General features: G+C 33.5%; 1 protein-coding gene across 5 annotated transcripts in view; it reads left to right on the top strand.

Moving 5' to 3' along the window:
• The window catches only part of ARHGEF12 (Rho guanine nucleotide exchange factor 12), a 135,480-nt gene that overhangs the window by 81,744 nt on the left and 33,976 nt on the right, over window positions 1-19,760 (top strand). For 4 of the 5 annotated variants that reach the window (XM_057696023.1, XM_057696020.1, XM_057696019.1 and 1 more), the window contains 9 exons: window positions 2,711-2,809; window positions 3,475-3,524; window positions 5,553-5,610; window positions 7,723-7,901; window positions 9,197-9,274; window positions 9,466-9,585; window positions 11,090-11,230; window positions 16,137-16,211; window positions 18,505-18,597. In XM_057696023.1, coding sequence (XP_057552006.1) covers window positions 3,486-3,524; window positions 5,553-5,610; window positions 7,723-7,901; window positions 9,197-9,274; window positions 9,466-9,585; window positions 11,090-11,230; window positions 16,137-16,211; window positions 18,505-18,597 — 783 coding nt within the window. In that variant the 5' untranslated portion in view covers window positions 2,711-2,809; window positions 3,475-3,485. The remainder of the gene's footprint in view (window positions 1-2,710; window positions 2,810-3,474; window positions 3,525-5,552; window positions 5,611-7,722; window positions 7,902-9,196; window positions 9,275-9,465; window positions 9,586-11,089; window positions 11,231-16,136; window positions 16,212-18,504; window positions 18,598-19,760) is intronic. The other variant, XM_057696021.1, reaches the window with a different exon arrangement.

Genomic DNA, 19,760 nt, shown 5'->3' with positions numbered 1-19,760 from the left:
ACTTATTTTGAAATTTCAAAGGACTGTAAAGAAGGTCATCAGATGTTTGTGTTTCCAAAACTGGGTGTATGTTTTAAAAGTTTCCTGTAAAACGTTATTCTCTGATACTTATATTTATTGTATTATGTACTAAAAATTTATAAAGAATGGCTTTTTACTTGATTTTATGTATTCATACCCATTCTATTTAGAGTTTTTCCTAATTACTTGAAGGAAGCAACATTAAAAGAAAAAATGGTTAAATTCTGATGGGTTCTCTCTCCTCTGCCCCCATTGCAGTTTCCTATTTTGTAGTATTGGTAACTTTGTGAATTCAAATACTGTTTAGTATTTAGTAGTCTCTAGAATTGGGTCTCATTCATTTTTTAAATGTTGAAAATTAACTTTTTTGAGATCCAGTTTACATAAAAGAAGATGCACTCATTTTAAGTGTACAATGTCTCAACAGATGAATACTCACATAACCATTACCTTAATTAAAATATAGAACATTTCCATCAACCCAAAAAGTTCCTTCATGTCTCTTTTCAGTCATTCTTACCCCTCCACCCCACCTTGCCCCTAGGCAACCACTAATCTGCTTTTTTGTTACTATAGTTTACTTTTTGCCTGTTCTACATTGGCATCATGTAGTATGTACTCTCTTTTGTATCTGCCTTCTTTTGCTTAGTATGATGTTCTTGTGATTCATCTATGTCTGCTGCATGTGTGAGTAGTTCCCTTTTTTCTTGCTAAGTAGTATTTTATTGTAATGGCTGTACCACCATTTGTTTATCCATTTGTCTGTTGATGGACAGTTGAATTGTTTCTAGTTTTTGGCTCTTAGGAGCAAAACTGCTATGAACATTTGTTTACCCGTCTTTATGTGGACAATGAGTTTTCATTCCTCTTAGGAGTGAAGTTGCTGGGTCATATGCTTGCCTTTATAAGTTTCTACCATTTTATGCTCCCGCTAGCAATGTATGAGAGTTCCAGTTGTTCCACATCCTTGCTAGCACTTGGTATTATCAGTCTTTTAAGTTTTAGCCATTCCAGTTAGTGTACGGTGGTATCTCATTATAGTTTTAATTTGCATTTCCCTGAAGACTGCCTTGAGCACCACCTTTGCATGTGCTTATTGGCCATCGGTATATCTTTCTTTGTGATGTGTTTATTCAAATCTTTTGTCCTTTTAAAATGTCTTCCATTATTGGATTGTAGAGTTGTTTGTTTGTTTTTTTTAAATATAAGTCTGGATACAAGTGCTTTATCAGATAATTTGTATTGCGAATATTTTCTCCCAGTCTGTGGCTTGCCTTTTCACTTTCTTATCAGTGTCTTTAGGAAAGCAGATATTTAAAATTTTGAGTTCAAATTGCCAGATTTTTCTTTTATAGTTGGTGCATTTTGCATCCTAAAAGATCTCTGCCTATCCTAAGGTCTTGAAGATTTTCTCCTATGTTTTCTTTTGAAAAGTTTTAGCTTTTATGTTTAGGTCCATGATTTGCTGTAAGTTAATTTTTGTGTAGGGTTATAAATTAAGGTTCAAGGTTTGTCTTTTCCATTCTGAGATCCAGTTATTCTAGTTTTTCATATGTAGTAGGCTCATACTTGTGTCATTTCATTAACAGCAAGAAATATGCATATATTTTCATTAACATGCAATCTTCAGCATTTCCTTTGTTTTGTACATCAGACTTACTTAAAAGATCATGGCTCTTTGTATAAAATCTGTATAAAAATCTTAATTTTGAAGTAGTTTTTGTTTTCTAATCATCATTATACTTGTGTTATTTTACATGTTTTATATATTGATTTTTGGTGAAACATGTAGATTCTGCAAAGCAGGAAGTATATATTAAATCTTTGGCTAACACAGAGTTCAGGATCTTCTGGTCTTGATCTATGGTAAAACATCCCTGGGCACTAATCAGGGCTCTATTTTGGGACATCCCTATTCCTTTGATTGTGGTCTTCTTTTTCTCATCTTGCCTTGACAATTTTTGTTTGCTGTTTTACTAGAAGGAAAACAAATTCTCTGTAGAAATCAGGTAAGTATATGAAAGAAATCAAAGAGTTGGTTGAGCTCACAGGTTCTTTCTTTATCTTTCCTAATTTTTTCACTTTTCTTTTTATTTTTTCTATGACCCAAAGTCTTTCTTACCTTTGACTTTCCCTTTTCTTTCTCCCTCTTAGGAGAAGAGCTGCAGGTGCTTTGTAAGCACTTCCTTCTCTTTTATAAGTCTGTTTTTCTGAGTATATTTTCTTGAGAGTAAGGTTGGACTCCTCTAGAGTTTACCGTGGGATGCTCCTAGCCTAATGTTCCAATATTTTTGATTATCTTAGGTTTAAACACCAGTTAGAGCACCAGAAACAAAGGAAGGTGGGGGAGGATTTTATATTACAAATAAATTGCTTAGATGTGAATGGGCTTTCTGTCTGTCTCCTCTCTAATACGTCATATTTTCCAGTTTGCCTTAGCTGTTTTTAATCTCGGAGCAATTCTACTCTACCTCCCCTGTGAGAAACCAGTATATATGATTCTTTGTGATATTCTTGTATTTGTTTTGCTTATGAAGTTAGCGCTCTTATTTTTATATGGGTTTTATATAAAAATATGGGTTTTATGTGTGTTTCTCCAGATATAATACAGTTCATTACTAATATGCAATTATTGTATTTTTCTCTGTTTTCTTTCTCCTTCTCTCTTTACCCTGTGGTTCTTGTGCAGGTCTTGTTCAGCGTTGTGTGATCATCCAGAAGGATGACAATGGATTTGGGCTGACGGTCAGTGGAGACAATCCAGTGTTCGTACAGTCTGTCAAAGAAGGCAAGGCATTTTTAAAAACGGTCTTGTCACTTGGGAGCAAACAGAGTAAGAAGAGAAAAGCTTAAAAAAAGTCTATTGCTTAGAATAAAATAATCACATTACATTACAGGTCACATGGCCTTATTGTGCTAGATTTGTCTTTCGTGTTATAGTTATAGGCATGAATTTACCCCAGTTGATTTTCTTTTGTACTTTATGGAAAGAAAACAGTTCTTCTATTGTTTTAGAAATTACATGACTCCTTAGTCATGGTACTTTATGCATCATCACTTATAGAAGTTTGTGGGATTTTATTTCTTCATGGTACCAGAGATATTTGGGTAGAAACAGATTAAATAAATGGTTGTAGGCTCAAAAATATCCATTCTTTTCCCCCAAATGACAATAATCTTATACTACTATTACCATATATTGAATACTTCCTTTATGTTGGTTGCTGTAATTTTTAGTCTCCATATTACAGGTGATATTGAGGCTTAGAGTAAAAAAAACATAAAATCTGTCTGTGGTCACCCAACTAGTGAGTGGCAGAGGCAGGATTTGGACCTAAGTCTGTCTGACTTTATAATCCATGTTTTTAACCATTTTGTTACACTGCCTCTCTTTCAAGAAGATTATCAGTGAATGTAAATGAATCATATTTTAAGAATTAATTTCTCTTACAGATGGAGCAGCCATGCGGGCTGGAGTACAGACAGGTGATCGAATCATCAAGGTAAGGAAAAGACTATTATGGAATTTATGGTAGAATTAAAAAGCAGCATGTATTAGCCATATTTTGATTTTTTAAACTTGGATTTTTATTAAAAGCCACACATTATATATGATGAATTTATTAACTATAAAAACTTATTTCATTTATTTTAAAATTAACGTTACCCTTTGCTGAAAAGCATAATAAAAGATTTGAATAAATGGAGTCATATATGTTCTTGGGCAGGAGAGTAACTCACTGTAGTAAAGATCATATTTCTCCAAATTAATCTATTAACAAGAAATTCTCTTCAAAATTTATTAATAAATCTGAGGAGGCGTGCCATTCCTTGTCAAACTTCCAAATGATTATTTATTCTAAATGAACTTTGCAAAGGTATTATGTGTATAGGTAAGTGTGAGGTGAGATGATGTAGATTATTTTGAAGCAAGTGACTCTAGCATAGCTATGGACCTATTTGTGGAACACAATAGAGAGTCCAGAAACAGGCCTTGAGTTCTCATCAGTAGGGAAAGAATGGATTAGTCACTGAATACTCTTAAGACAGCTGACTAATATGATTACTTAAAATCAGATTACTATACAGGAAAAGACACCATGAACATATTTACAAAGAACTATCTGGAAATAAACATTTGAAACATATTACAGAATATGATATTCTTAATTGTAAAGAGCACCTTTAAATTACTAACAAAAGAATAAATAGTCTAATAGAAAAAAGGGCTAGGAATTTTATCAGACAATTCTCCAAAGTAATTCAAATGAGTAATATATTGATGAGGATATGTCCAACCTCACTGATAACAAAGAAGTAGAAATTAAATGATGGGTGAAATTATATTTGATTGTCAGAAATTTCAAAGATTGATAATACTTATTTGGCATAGTTTGGGTGTGGTGAAATGGCTACTCTCACAAATGTGGTGTGAATGTAAATTAGGCAAAATCTGTTTGGATGGAAATTTGTGAATATGTCTCAAACATTGCATATTTTAAAAAAGTGTATAACCTTTGACCACAGTTTTGCTTTTAGGAACTTATCGAAGGAAATAGGTATTTAAATGTGAAGTGATATGTGTACAGGAAAATTCATTTAAGCTTTATCATATTGAAAACTTGTAAACAATCTAAATATGCATAAACTGAGGGCTAAAGAAATAAGCTGCATTTCATCTCCATCTTTTACAAAGACTGGATTAGGTCTGTTAGTACCTATACTGAAAGACATCCATAATACAATAAAACAGTGCTTTTTTATTTGCAGAAAAAGGCATTTATAATGTGTATATATATGTGTGTCTGTGTATCTGGTGTGTGTAAGCTAGAATAGTGTCTCAAAGATTAAACATCTTACTTAACCAGTGATCATCTCTGGTGGGCATGACAAGTATACTTTTACTTCCACTTTATACCCTGATATATTTGAACTTGTAAAAATTAGTATCAGTTACATCAGAGAAAAAATAATGTTAATGTTAGATTCATGTTTGATATTTTTAACCTTAATTTATTTGGCTTAGTGGAAACTTTGGGTAACACTTCCTACATTTAGCCTACACTTCCTACATTAATTTTCTTTGTAAAGATTAGGTCATGATTAGAAAACTAATAGTAAATAGAATATTATTGTAGAAATATTGCTTATTCATGTTTTAAAAAATTAGTATGCTTTTGGAAAATCAGTGAATTTGTAATTAAAAGCAAAGAGAGTTTTTTGTTTGCAAGCGTTCTTTACTGTGAAGGATTCGTCAATCTGTTGCATAGTATGTTTTGTCATTTTTCACGGTGAGTGTTATAATGTCCTTTAAATCAAAGCCTTTTTTTGTGCTCCAGTTCATTTTGTTGCTGAGTATACCTGATAGAATAGTGATAAAAGTGAATATTGAACCAATTATATACACATTTTAATATAGCCCTGTTTACTATATTATAATTGGTTGTATTATGTATAATAATTCCCAAAGTCAGTTAATCCATTGTGTCAATTAGAATTACCTGACAGACACTATTTTCATTTTCTTACAGGTGAATGGAACTCTGGTGACTCATTCAAACCATTTGGAAGTGGTGAAGCTAATCAAATGTAGGTGAATGTTATTCTCAGTTTTGTTTTCTGAAACCCTTAAAGCAAAGATAAGCGAACATTTTCTGCAATAGACCAGGTAGTAAATTTTTTAGGCTTTGTGAGTCAGATAGTCTACTACTCGACTCTCATTGTAGTGTGAAACCAGCCATAGAGGATACATAAACGAAGGGGTGTGGCTGTGTTTCAGTAAAACTTTATTTGCCAAAACAGTCTGTGGGTTGAATTTAATCCGTTGGCTGGAGTTTACTGACCCCTGTATTAAAGGAAACTCTGAGGTGAAAATTCTTAATTTACTAATAACTATCTTTAATCTACTTCATATATGTCGTTGCTTATAATATCCTTGTCATTCTTGGTAACATTGAAAGCATATTTGAAAGAAATGCACGAGTTGACCTGAAAGAGAAGAGGTTGAGAGATCAGACACAATGGCCTGGATGGACTGAAATGGAACTTTCAGAATCATGTAGCGTAATCATGTTCCCTCAGATAAGGAAGTGATTAATCCAGGGGAGTGATCTTCTCTTGAAAATCTCCAGGGTGAAGAATTTATAATCTTCTGCATCAGACTATTCCACAGTATAGTAGACTGCAGTTAAGAGATAGTTGTTTATGGCCAAGCAGAAACACTACCTTTTTTTAATTTAATATTACTGCTTTTCATTAAGTGGACATCTTTAGAATAAATTTAATGAACTGAAATCCTTCTTGGCCTTATTATTGCTTAAAGCAACGCATGAATTCCTTTACCTTTTCACCAGAGTACCAGTGCTCTAGAACGGTCACTTTCACGTGCTACGTAAACGTGATGGTTTATGATCATAAACATATGCCTGCTAACTAACTGTTGCAGAGTATATTTCTTTAGCTTTTTAGGTTATATATTTTACTTGTTCCAATATCAATTTTACTTCAGAAATTTACTTTAAAAATTTACTTATCCAATAACAAGAGCCTAGCTAAAAACTGAAAATAAGCATAAAACACTCTGAGTATCTAAAACAGATTTAAATTTGAAATGCCTAAACCCTGTGTAGTATACTTGTAGTAGAGCTCCCTAATGTCCTACTCTTCAATGCATATTCTAGACGTAATAAAAGTGATTTCAAATCAAACCAGTTTAAAGACACCTAAAGGAAGGAAGGGAAGAACCAGGAAGCTATGAGAGGCAAGCGTGTGAATAAGTCAATAAGATATATGAGATGGCTTTGTCACAGAGAGAAGTATGATTGAAACACTTTTAAAAGTGTATATGCTTAAAATCTCCCCAGTATCACAGCATTTGTGATCATTAAGTGTAAAAAAAAAGTTTTTAGAACCCTAAACACTGAAATAATTGCCAGTGAGTTTCATGGGAGGATTAAATTGGGAGAAAAAGTATGAAATACTATTTAAAGTCCTACTGAAAAGTCTAAGAGAAAGATTTTGGCATTAAAGGTCAATTATCTAGAAAAGTTATTTATTTGGAAAGTGTTGTTTCTTCTTGATTCTAGATGAATAATAAATGTCTGTTTTTGAGTCTTTCTGGTTATGGGTAATTTTGCTTTCTCCATAGTTTTTTTCCCTGTAAAATGCCTAGTGAATTTGTCTTCTCCTCCAAATTTTTAAGATTAAAACTCACCACTTACTTGTGTTTTTCTCCTGGTTTTTGTCAGGTATTTTTTTGTCACAGTAATTTTTTAAAGTTAACATTGCATCATTACAGAAAATTAGTTAAATCTTGCCTAATTAGTATTGTCTTAATGTGGTGATTTTTAAAATTTACATTTGAGAAAATGATTGAACATAACTACTAGTAGATGGTTGATAATAACTCATTCTCTAAATTAAAAGAAAATTATTGGGGTTATACATCTTATTTGCTTTTAAGTAATATCTGATCTTATGAGTAATAATTTGCTATCTGAAAATCTCATTCTTTTAGATTTTTAGGGGAGTCATAAAAGAGAAATGACAAATTGGATTCTTTTTCTGTGGAGAAATGATTAGCAGATGATGAAACTTTCACACATAACTAGATCTTTTAGAACTATCAAAGATTAAGTAGTAAAAATTTTTAACACTGTTATTTTCCCTTCCCTCCCCTTTCTTCCATCTGCCTACCCCAAGCGGGTTCCTATGTAGCTCTCACTGTTCAGGGACGCCCACCTGGGTCGCCCCAGATTCCACTTGCTGATTCTGAAGTTGAGCCATCAGTCATTGGACATATGTCTCCCATCATGACATCCCCTCATTCACCTGGAGCATCTGGGAATATGGAGAGAATTACTAGCCCTGTACTCATGGGGGTAAGAGTGGAAAAACATCTTCGTAAATGTTCTGTTGTATAATAATGCCCTTGCTTTATGTTAAGAGTTTTGAAGTGTTAATAAACAAATTTAAGATTCTAAAAAATAACTTGCTGATAAAAATTACATAGTAATTTGCAATGATTACATGGTATTGGGATAGCAGATTGAATTCAACAAATATTTAACACCTACCATATACAAAACTGGGTGCCACCCACAAAAGTATAATTAAAATATCCTGTGTTCAATGTCCTTTGTTATCTTAGAATATATACTCTAGGAGGACAAGGGGGGATTTTGTTTATTTTGTTTATTGTTGCATCCCCAGAGCCTGAAATATTGCTTGGCATGTAGTACTAGGTACTTAATAAACCTTTGTTGTTTTGGATTGAATCAAGAGTATATAAGCAATTATACTATAAAGGCAGAACGTAGACATTATGGGAAGGAAAATATTAACTTCTATGCTATTTCAAAGGAGGGAGAAAGCACATCCAGTTGTGATAAGGGAGGACTTTATGGAAAGCTATTATTTGAATTGAGCCTTGAAAAACAGATAACATTCAAGTGGTGGCAGTGAGGAGAAGGCACCTGGGTAGAGGAAGTAGGATAAACAGAGGTAAAGAGTCAAGAAAGCATCACGTGTTTTGAGGAAATAGCCAGGACTCTTGTTTGGCTGGTGCCTGTTAAAGATTCATGAAGTAGGAGATGAGTGAGAAAAAAGTAAGACGATTTATTTCGAAAAGTCACAACTACAGGGCTAATTTACACGTAACTGAATGGGCAGTAAGAATATGTTACAAATTTTTTGTGGAAGAGAGTGATATGATTACAACAGGATTTTAGGAAGATGAATTTGATAAAATATTATAGGGTTGTAAAACAAGGATAAATGACAGGAGATGAATTAGGGATATGTCTTAATACTTCAGGTAGGGAATTTGAACCAGGCGCGGGGGTCGATAGTAAAAATCCAAAGGAGGGAAAGTATAAGATATTATACTTAAGGCAACTTCATTTCCGCAACTAATATCAATATTTAATGTTTTTTGAACCTAGTTTAATAAAAGTGAAATGGAAGGGTTGACATTTCCCTGTAACCTTTCGTCTTTAAGTGTCATGTCTAAAAGCTTGTCCTCATAACCACTGGAAATAAAGAAAATCCTGATAGGTATTAGAAATGGGAGCTGGAGATGCAATATTTTATGACTCATTTTTGATACTTATTTTAGCTTCACTTTCCTTGTATTGGTTCTTGTTTTTTTGTTTGTTTGTTTTTTCTCTTTTCCTAGGAGGAAAACAATGTGGTTCATAACCAGAAAGTAGAAATTCTGAGAAAAATGTTACAGAAAGAACAGGAACGGCTACAGGTACTAAGTTAGAAATGGGGCTATTTACAGGCCAGTAAAAACATAAGTGGGCAGAGTTGCGTTGGTATTTATTATAATCATAATCAAGCACTATTGTAATCAATGCCATCAGCTATTTTATTGATTAAGAATAGACTTTTAAAATATTTTTTGACATAATTAATTCTTGAAATATTTTTATAACTTTTCAGTTATTGCAGGAAGATTACAGCCGAACACCTGCCCAAAGATTGCTAAAAGAGATCCAAGAGGCCAAGAAACACATTCCTCAACTGCAAGAGCAGTTATCCAAAGCCACAGGCTCTGCTCAGGTAGCATCACTATTAAAAGTGCTACCCAACTTTTTGCAGGAGAATTTTCTTCTGGGAATGTGTCAGAGAGTGTTGCAGTTGCCTTTTTTAAAAGTTATTTTTTCTAGCATAGGCCCACAGGATGTCCTGTGTAGGATGTTACAGAAATAATGATTAACTAGAAGAAATGTGGGCTTCTGATTGTTCGCTTGCTCATAATATCATGCTTCTTTGTTCCACAGTAATTTTAGAAAGAATTGAGTGTTTTTGCTTTGATACCACAAATTACTAAAATGTATTTAGATACATATATTTACATTTTATTCTGCCATTGTGAAACAGAACAGCAGTTATGTTTTTAAGTAGGAATATACGATTTTTCTTATTTAATCCATACAACAATCCTCTGAGATTAGATATTACTGTTGTTTCCCCCCATTTTATATAAACAGAGAAACTCAGAGAAATTAAATAACTTGTCTGAGGTCATGTAGCTGAAAAGTGATGGAACTGGTATTTAAACCCAGTCTGATGAATTCAAAGCATAGTCATATTCTTAATGACTATATTTTTATTCTAATTTAAAAATAGATTTTAATAGGTTTGCTACATAGATATAAGTTTTGAAGATGATAGTCTCATTAGATAGATAGCATTTATGTCAACCAGATTTATGTTCTATAATATCTACATTTGGGATATGGAGAAATGAGTAAAAGCTGCTTTATTTGCTACATTCTTTATGAGTTAGATCCGTAGGTTCATAGAACTAAAAGGATTCTTTGAAATCATCTATCCTAATCTGCTCATTTTAAAGTTAAAAAAAATCATGCTATGATTGAGAAAACTAGGGCCTAAGCTGGTTAAATGACTCATACAGGTCACATGTTTGTAAGGCCTCCCAGCTTCCTGGTTCAGTGTACTTTTTATTACACATTTTTTCTGTGACTTTTAGTCCCATTTAACTATATGAAGTTTTGAATATTCTGCCTCAGTAATATTGACAGTTTTATGTTGTTATTACTGAGCAAAGACAACAGTCTTACTCTCTTCGAATAGTAAAACTGTGGTTCCCGATTTTAAAGCTTATAATAATTTATAGTATAGCATTGTGTCCCAGAATTGGCAATTTATTGAGATTCTAAAGTGTTGGAAGGCAGTTAACCACAAGTTATAGTGTCATAATCTTTACTAATGGGCAAGGAATATAAATTATATAAATTAAACTATTTTATCTTTTTGCTTTATTTGAAGTTGTAAATTTTATTCTCTTTACTGAAATATCACTTTCCCTGTCTTTAAGGTCATGCCATTTTAGAACCACAGAATTAGTAGTCATTTATGCTTTTGACTTTTAGAGCTTTAAATATTCTTGATTACATCAAACTGGCCGACTTTTAACAGTCTCCATTGAGGTTGCAGTGTGACTCTGTTTCTTTATGCAGTCAATAATGAAAGGTTTTTGTTGTTGTTTGTTTTTAATGTGTGTGTGTGTGTGCATGCGCGTGTGCGTCATCTGTTTTAGGATGGAGCTGTAGTTACATCCTCCAAGCCATTAGGTGACGGGCCAGCAATCAGTGAAGCAGAAGCAGATCCTGGTGATGGACTAGGCAGAATTGACTGTGGCAGTGGAGATGCTTCTCGGCCCAGTAGTGACAGTGCCGATGTAAGTGTTCTACACCTTTATCTTCTTGTATTTTTCTCTACAGCATCTTTCTAGATTTGACTGTAAATTTTGTGAACTACAGGTGTTTTCTTATTACTTTTTATTGCCATCATCTTTAACATAGCAATTTGATGAGCAGAAATTCTGGACACTGTTGTATATGAGATTTTAATTCCAAAGTTCACTTTTTCCCTAGGACACCATTGCCAAATGTTTCTTTTGAGGAAATGGAATTTCCCAGCAGGCATCTTGTTTGTGGGTACAGAAGTTAATAATGCCAGTGCTTTCTTACTGAGCCGAGAGGCCAACTGTCTATATCTTTAAGAGCATGTTAATATTCCATTTGTGGTCAGAGTGACTCAGTCTTGAATCATGCGGCACTTTGCCATTGCAAAGAGGAAAAGCCTTAGTCCTCTTAGATAGACTTTAGTTAATAGTGCATGTTTAGTAATACTTTTTTGATTAACCCAGAAATTGCCAGACGAACATGGATATTTGTTAAGAAGATGATAAGAAAGTATTTTAAGCTGAATATCATGTAGCACCATAGTTATACGAATACCTAAAAGCTAAGTTCAGTGTTACTTACTCAGCAGTATATTGTAAGTAGTGTGCAATAATAGGAATAATGAATTAAAAGTCGATTGCCCTCTTTAAAAGTGGTGAGGAAAGTAATCTAAATCAGTGTTTTTTCAGTGTGGGTCATAAAATCAATTTAGTGGGTTGGAGCCAGCATTTTAAAAAAAAGAATAGAATAAGGAGTGACAGTGCAGATGTAAGTGTAGAAGAGCTAAGTGTTACTTTTTGTGACTGTTGTACACACATATACACACGCGTGTATATGTACACATATATCATTGTGTGTGCACGTGTGTGCACATGCTGGTTAACAATGTAAAATTTCCCTTATTGGAGGTTATTAAAAAAACGAAAGCCACTGGTCTAAGCCATCATTTAGGGTATCTTTTGAGGCATAGGCCCAGTAACTCAGGTCCTCATGTAAGGAAAATATGAGGATTTTTTTATTTTTTGAAAGATTTTGATAGGAATCTTATTATTGGGTAGGCTAACTGTCTTAATGAAAGATTTCAATTTTGAATCAAGAAAAAAATTATAGTAGCTTATATAATTGGGTATACACACCATAAGCTGTAATATGTTATACATTTTTGATCTTAGTTAATTCTCAGAACAGCCTTATGAAGTAGTACTATTGTTATCACAACTTAACAAAAGAAATAACTGAGGCCAAAGTGAATTAACTAACTTGCCAAACTTACCCAGCTAGTAAGTGATCTGCCTCTACCTAGTTTCAAAGTACCAGTACTCAAAGATATGCAAATGCATAACATTTTGGGAGAGCAGTGAAAATTTTATGGGTATATTAGGATTATAGATGAAATGGCTGGAATTGATCTTAGAAACAAAGTCTTGGGTCCAGGTTATAACTCGTTCTAGCAGTACGGCTTTTGGGAATCCTCACATTTTCCCTTTTTGATTTAGTATTGCTTATCCTCTCTGTTTTCATGGCTTGTCTCTACCATTAGATGGAAAGTTTCTTGAGAAACTTTATGTTACATCATATTTAACTTTATGTCTCCAAAGACTGGCAGATTGTAGGGATTCAGAACAAGTGTTACAGGTGAAAGTTTTGAATTTTATCTTATATTTAGAGAAATGTTAACAATAAAATCTGTGGTTTAGAAATATAACTTTATGAAATACAGAGTGAATTGGCAAGTGTAGAAGCAGGTATTCCAGTAAATTAAGACTGTTTGACACATGATTGGTGTTTAATCAGTATTTGAACAACAGAATGAATGAGTAAAGAGTTTGGGCTTTATCATGCATGCAGAAGAGAGGCACAGTCAGAAACATGTCAGTGTGGAGAATGAACTGGAGTAAAGAGACAGGATGATCAGTAAGAAAAGAAGACTGCTTGGCCTAAGAGGAACTTAACAAATGTGTGTTAAATGGCTGATAAATTGTCACCATTTATTGAGTAGCTACTTTTAACAGCATTGTATCTAATGCTTTACAGATACTCTTTTTAACTCTCATAGTAATCTTAAAGAAGCAATATCACCATTTTACAAATGAGGAAAATGAGGCCAAATAAGTGGATGTTGTGGAAACCCAGGTGAGAGATGATGTGGTGCACGCTAGGGTATTCGCTGAGCACATAACAAACTCGTGTAATTCCTACAGGTGTCTTTTTGAAGCTAGAGGTGTGCTGCTTTTAGCTTATGGATTTCCATGGTTGTTTCAATTGTACTGTATTAAGATTGTAGGAAAAAAAAAAGAGATTGTAGGAACCAATCAGTGCTTTTAATTTTTTTTCCATTTTCTGCTCCTTTTTACAAAATAATCTCCTTGTGATGTTTGTGATATCATTTTCATTGTAAAATTCCCTGCTTTTGCTCACCTCAGAGAAGGCTTTAAAGAACACCCACATACCTGGTTCTCACAAGAGAAGCAACTTGATCACAAATCATTGTCTAAAAGTTAGAGCCTCTGCCTCTCTGATTTTCATTTTACAGCTGACTTTTTAAAAACTATTTTGAAAAATTTCAAACCTATTCAAAAATAGGCTATGATCGTGATCCCCTCATGTACCTAATCACCCAGCTCGGCAGTCATCAACAAGTGCTCAAGCTTGTTTTTGTCTATATTCCTTCATTCCTCATACCCTCCAAATACTGGATTATTTTAAAGTAAATCCAAAACAGTATTTCATTAATATGCATCTTTAAGAGCAAAGAAGACTTAAAAAATTATAGCCATAGTACCATTATCAAATCTTAATTAATATTTTCTTAATATGTAATTTGATTACCCCAGTAGTCTTATAATAATCTTTTTGCAGTTGGTTTATTTGAGTCAGGCTGCAGTCAATATCTTCAGCCTTCGGTTGACAAGTCTCTTAAGTTATAATAGTTCCCTCCTCTTTTTTTTTTTGTTTTTTTCTGGCTATTTTGTTGTTGTTGTTGTTAAACTGGGTCATATATCCAGTAAAACAACCTGCATTCTAATTGTATTTTCATGGTGTTGTTTAGCATGTTCCCCTAGTGTATATTTCCTGAAAATTGATAGTAAGATCTAGAGCCTTAAACAGATTAAGGTTTGAGAGTTGTTGTTTGGCAAGAGCAAGTCATAGGTGGTACTGTGTATATCCTATTACATCACATCAGGAAGAGAATGTCTGGTTGTCTTTTGTGTGTTAAGTTTGTATAAGGTGTTCAAATCAAGCAAATAGCAGCATGATTCCTTCATCATAAATTTCTCCATTAAGCTTTCATCTAATGTTTTTACCTGCCATCGATAGCAAAATGCCTGCATCCATTATTTAATTAGTGGTTTCAGAATGATAATATAATTTTGTCATTCATTCTCTATTTATTAGATGAAATTATATAATAAAGAAGAATTTTCCCTTATCAGCTTTTAAATTGCCCTAAAATATGGCTTATACAGGAAATTCAGGATAAATATTTGATTACTTTCCTTTATGTAATTGTTTTCAGAAGAGTTGGTTCCCTAACATATTCCAAAGGTCACTGATGTGGGCATAAGTGCCCACATGTGCACACATGTGTGTACATGTGTAATATTTGAATTCATCGATGTTTAACATATTTGCTTATTGCATTTCAGTCCATTGCAGTCATTATTCTTTTTGACGCTTATTTAACTGTCCCTTTTTTGGGGCTGGTGGGAGCCTTTTCAAATTGTCTTCTGTGTTCTTTTGACATGACTCCCCAGTAATATAGCTTTCTTTCTTTTTGGCATGACAAGATTACTCTAGCTTTATCTTTTACGTCTCTTGATCCAGAGTCATCCATTTTCCCCAGGTAGGGCCTATATTTCAGACTACTGTTTTCTCTATCTTGGGGTATCTCGTAGTATATATATAGGTAGCATATATCTTTCATATAGGCATTCACATGAAAATCTCTTATATCTCATTTTCAGCTGTTCTGAAGAATGGCTCCCATTGCTTGGAGTGTTCCTCAACCCCCAAAATTGAAGTTCTGTATATCATATAGTGTATATTTTACATTAGGTCATCCCAAACATACCATGTAAATTTTATAAAAATCCATAAATCAGGTTACATGAGGTAGTAATGGAAATACAGACCGAAGCTTATTTTTGTTCATGCAAATAGGCCAAAATGCTTTTAACTTGGATAGGAAGAATTGTTTGGGACAGGGGGGTTTAGAGGAAATGGATAAAGATAGAGTTTGATTTTGACATAATGAGTTTGAGATATGTAGTATATCTGGTTAGAGTTATTTGATAGAAGTTAACCCTCAGGCCTAAAGATGAAAATAAAACTTCTCTATTATTTTTTATCAACATAAAACTAAAAAGTTAAGAGAATTAAGTGACTTGCCAAAGTCAGGTAAAAAGTAGGAGAGCCAAGTATTATATGAAAGATATTTAGTAGTTTCAAATGCAGATATGAAATTCAGAACATTATTCTTTTCTTTCTTTCTTTCATTCTTTTTTTTTTTGGCTGTGTTGGATCTTTGTTGCCGCGCGCGGGCTTTCTCTAGTTGTGGTTAGTGGGGGTTACTCTTCGTTGCGGTATGTGGGCTTCTCTTGTTGAGGAGCACGGGTTCTTGGTGCCCAGGTGTGGCATGTGGGCTCAGTAGTTGTGGCTTGCAGGCTTTAGAGCGCAGGCTCAGTAGTTGTGGCACACAGGCTTAGTTGCTCCACAGCATGTGGGATCTTCTCGGACCAGGGATCGAACCCGTGTCCCCTGCATTGGCAGGTGGATTCTCAAACCACTGCATCACCAGGAAAATCCCCAGAACATTATTCTTTCACACTGTTTTCCCTCATCTCCTCTGGTGAGCCTATTGAAATGAAATGAATGTCTTTTTTTTTTTTTTCTCATTAGAGTCCCAAGAGTGGCCTGAAAGAGAGGATTTATCTAGAGGAAAACCCAGAGAAAACTGAAGTAATTCAGGACATTGTGAGTATGAAATCCATGAAATGATAATGTTTTCTTTAGCTTTCCTTATACTTAAGTGACAGACATATCTGATATTTGTGTGTGGGAGGTGTGTGTATGTGTTTGTGTGTGTGTGTATTTATATATATGTGATTTTGTTTTTGTTTTTGGAGAAAAAGCTTAAACTTACTAAAGGAACTTAATAAAGATTTGATAAATGGAGAGTTACTCCATAGTTAGTATTATTAGGTGGTTAAATTTTTTTTGGTAGTAAAATGCACATAACATAAAATATACTATTTTAACCTTTGTTTAAGTTCATTGGCATTAAGTTACATTCACATCATTGTGCAACCATCACCACATGTATCTGTAGAACTTTTTCATCTTCCCCAACTGAAACTTGGTGTCTACTAAACACTAACTCCCCATCATCCTCTCCCGTCAGCCCCTGGAAACCACCATTCTACTTTCTGTCTCTTTGAATTTGACTAGTAACCACATATGAGTAGAATCATACAATATTTGTCCTTTTGTGACCAGCTTATTTCATTTAGCATAATGTCTTCAAGGTTCATCAATGATTTAGCATGTATCAGAATTCCCTTCCTTTCTAAGGCTGAATAATAATCCATTGTGTGTATAGACCACATTTTGGTTATCCATTCATTCATTAGTGAGCAGTTGGGTTGTTTCCACCATTTGGCTGTTGTGAATAACGTTACTCTGAACATGGATGTACAAATAGATATCTGTTCAAGTTCTTCCTTTCAGTTCTTTTGGGTGTATACTCAGAAATGGAATTGCTAAATCTTGCATACTCTTAAATGAATACTTTTAGCATTCCGATTTTATTTTTTGATTAGGACTTATATAAAGTTTTATAGTAAAAGATTTAACAGCATATTGTGATTCATCTATTATTAGCAACATGACTATTGAAAAATCAAAAACATCAAATCAGCTATAAAATCAAAAGTTGTCTCACTAATACTCTAAACAAATTTCTGTTGTTTCACCTGATTTTTTAAAAAAATTATTAAAGCCTTGTGGTTTAAAAAACAAGAGTAAAAAAGGCCGAATCAAGGTTAGGAAATGCAAATACATAGAGTTGCAACACACTTAAGGAAGAAAAGCTACAGCTGTGTATTATTCACTTAATTTATAACTTGTTGGTCCATGTACATAGTTTCAGCTGTAACTACTGTGCAGATAACTCCCAAATCACTGTAGCTTCACTCTCTTTGCTCAACTCCAGATCCTACAGCATTCAGCTGTCAGATTTAAGTCAAACTCATTTTTTTCATATTGTTCCAAAATTTCTATTTCTCTTGATACTGTATGGTCTTTGACTTCTGTATTTGTGGTATTCAAATATCCCATATTTTTTGCACTATGCACTAATATTCCACTACTGCCTTTTTTTTGCTAAATCCAAATTTGTAAGCGAATTGACACATGGATGAGGTATTGCATAGGAATGAGAGCTGCCAACCTACAATTTATTTTTACAGTCTTGTTATCATTGTTTCTATAGCAGTGTTTGTGTGATTACTTGAACATTTTATTGCATTATGCCAGTGATTTTCAACCAAGAGTGATTTTGTGCCTCGGGGGACATTTGGCAATGTCTGGAAACATTTTTGATTGTCATGACTGGGAGGCTGCTCCTGGCATCTAATGGGTGGGTAGAGGCCAGAGATGCTGCTACGCATCTTATAATGCATATGACAGCCCCCGCAACAAAGAATTATCCGGCCCAAAATGTCAACAGTGCCAGGATTGAAAAACCCTGCATTATGTACTTATGAAAATGAACTTTAAATGAAAAAATAGGGTTCAGCAACAGCTTTCAATTATATGACATTAACAGAAATTTTTGTAGTAACCTCTCTGCTAAACTTTGTCTTATTTCTATTCTCATTTTTCCTTTGTCCTGTTGTCTTCATTCACTTTTAATCTAACTTTTAAAAATTGTAACAATTTATGTAAGTCAGCTTTATTTTTTTCTATAACAAGGTCTGGATATGTATGAAATAATAAACAAACTGTACAGAGAGGGATTAGAATCAGATAACCAAGGATGCAATAAACCAAGTGTGTTTATTATTTCCAGGGAAAATGTCCCCCCCCCCCCAAGAAACAATCAATACTGGAAAATTTGAGAACCACTTTGAAAATAAAGTACCTAAAGAAAATAGAAAGCAATCCAATCAGTTTAGTGAACCATGTCTTTTTGATGGTTTGGCTATATCCTGTCTCTGAAATGACCACCAGATAATTTTTTCTGTTCCTTTTCTCTGAATGTTACCAGGACACTCAGTCACTTATTGGGAGTCCCTCTACTCGGATAGCACCTCATATTATTGGAGCAGAGGATGATGACTTTGGTACTGAACATGAACAGGTGATGACTTTTTTCTAAAAAACAAATTATTAATTTTCTGAGATGTTTGATTTCTTGAAAAAATAAACGCTTTCTGGAGATGAAAATTATATTTATAAGGATTTGAAGCTAAATTAGAACTAAGATTAATTGGTTAATTGCCTGAGTTAATTGCTTATTTTAGCTTTGACCCATAGAAATAGCTTTGCTTTAGAAGCTGATAAGAAGTCATTGATTTATACCTAAGTATTTCATCTTGGGAAAAGGGGTATTATTATAAATTTTTAAAAACATTTGAAATTCCAGTTGTTTATTGATGGTATATAGGAATATGCTTGGCTTTATTCTTGTCCGTATATCCCATGATCTTGTTAAACTCCCTACTTCTAAGAGCTTTTTAAAACAACTTTTTAGGATTTTCTACATAGCCATGAACAGAGACAATTTTTTTTTCTGTTTCCAATCTGTTTATCTTTTATTTCTCAGTCTTACTTTTATTGCAGTAGTTTGGATTTACAGTATGAGGTTGAATCAGTGTGGTGAGATAGGACATGCTTGCCTTATTCCCAGTCTTAGGAAGAAAGCATTCAGTCGTTGATTATTAAGTATGATGTTAGCTATAGGGTTTTTTGTAGATACTTTTTTTTAATTGAGGAAGTTTCCTTCTATTCTTAGTTTGATAGGAGTTTTTATCATGAATGGATGTTGAATTTTGTTGACTGATGGAGATGATCATATTTTTTTTTAATTTAGTCTCCTATGGTAAATTACAGCAATTTGATATTATTAGCATTTTGAAACAGATTTGCATTCCTGGGATAAACCCCAGTTGGTCATAATGTATTTTCCTTTTTATAATATTGTTGGATTCAATTAGCTATTATTTTGCTGAGGATTTTTGTATCTTTCTTTATGGGGGGTATTAGTTTGTAGGGTTTTTTTTTGTAATGTCTTTGATGTTGATAGTTGGGTAATGCTGAATGCTTAGAATGAGTTGAGAAGTGTTACTCCTGTTGTATTTTCTGAAAGAGATTGTGTAGAATTGGTATTATTTGTTTAGATTAACTTACGTAACCTCACCTAGTTTACTTTAACTATTGCTGTTTTTCTGTGTTCAGAGTAGTTTAGAAATATGCAAGTATTCTAGAGATTGTCTTATTTAAAATCATACAACTCCATTTCCT

Source organism: Hippopotamus amphibius, chromosome 9 (genome assembly GCF_030028045.1).
Source record: "Hippopotamus amphibius kiboko isolate mHipAmp2 chromosome 9, mHipAmp2.hap2, whole genome shotgun sequence".
NCBI lineage: Eukaryota > Metazoa > Chordata > Mammalia > Artiodactyla > Hippopotamidae > Hippopotamus > Hippopotamus amphibius.
Note: the sequence above shows the minus strand (reverse complement) of the source record. Positions and strands in the feature narration are given on the sequence as shown.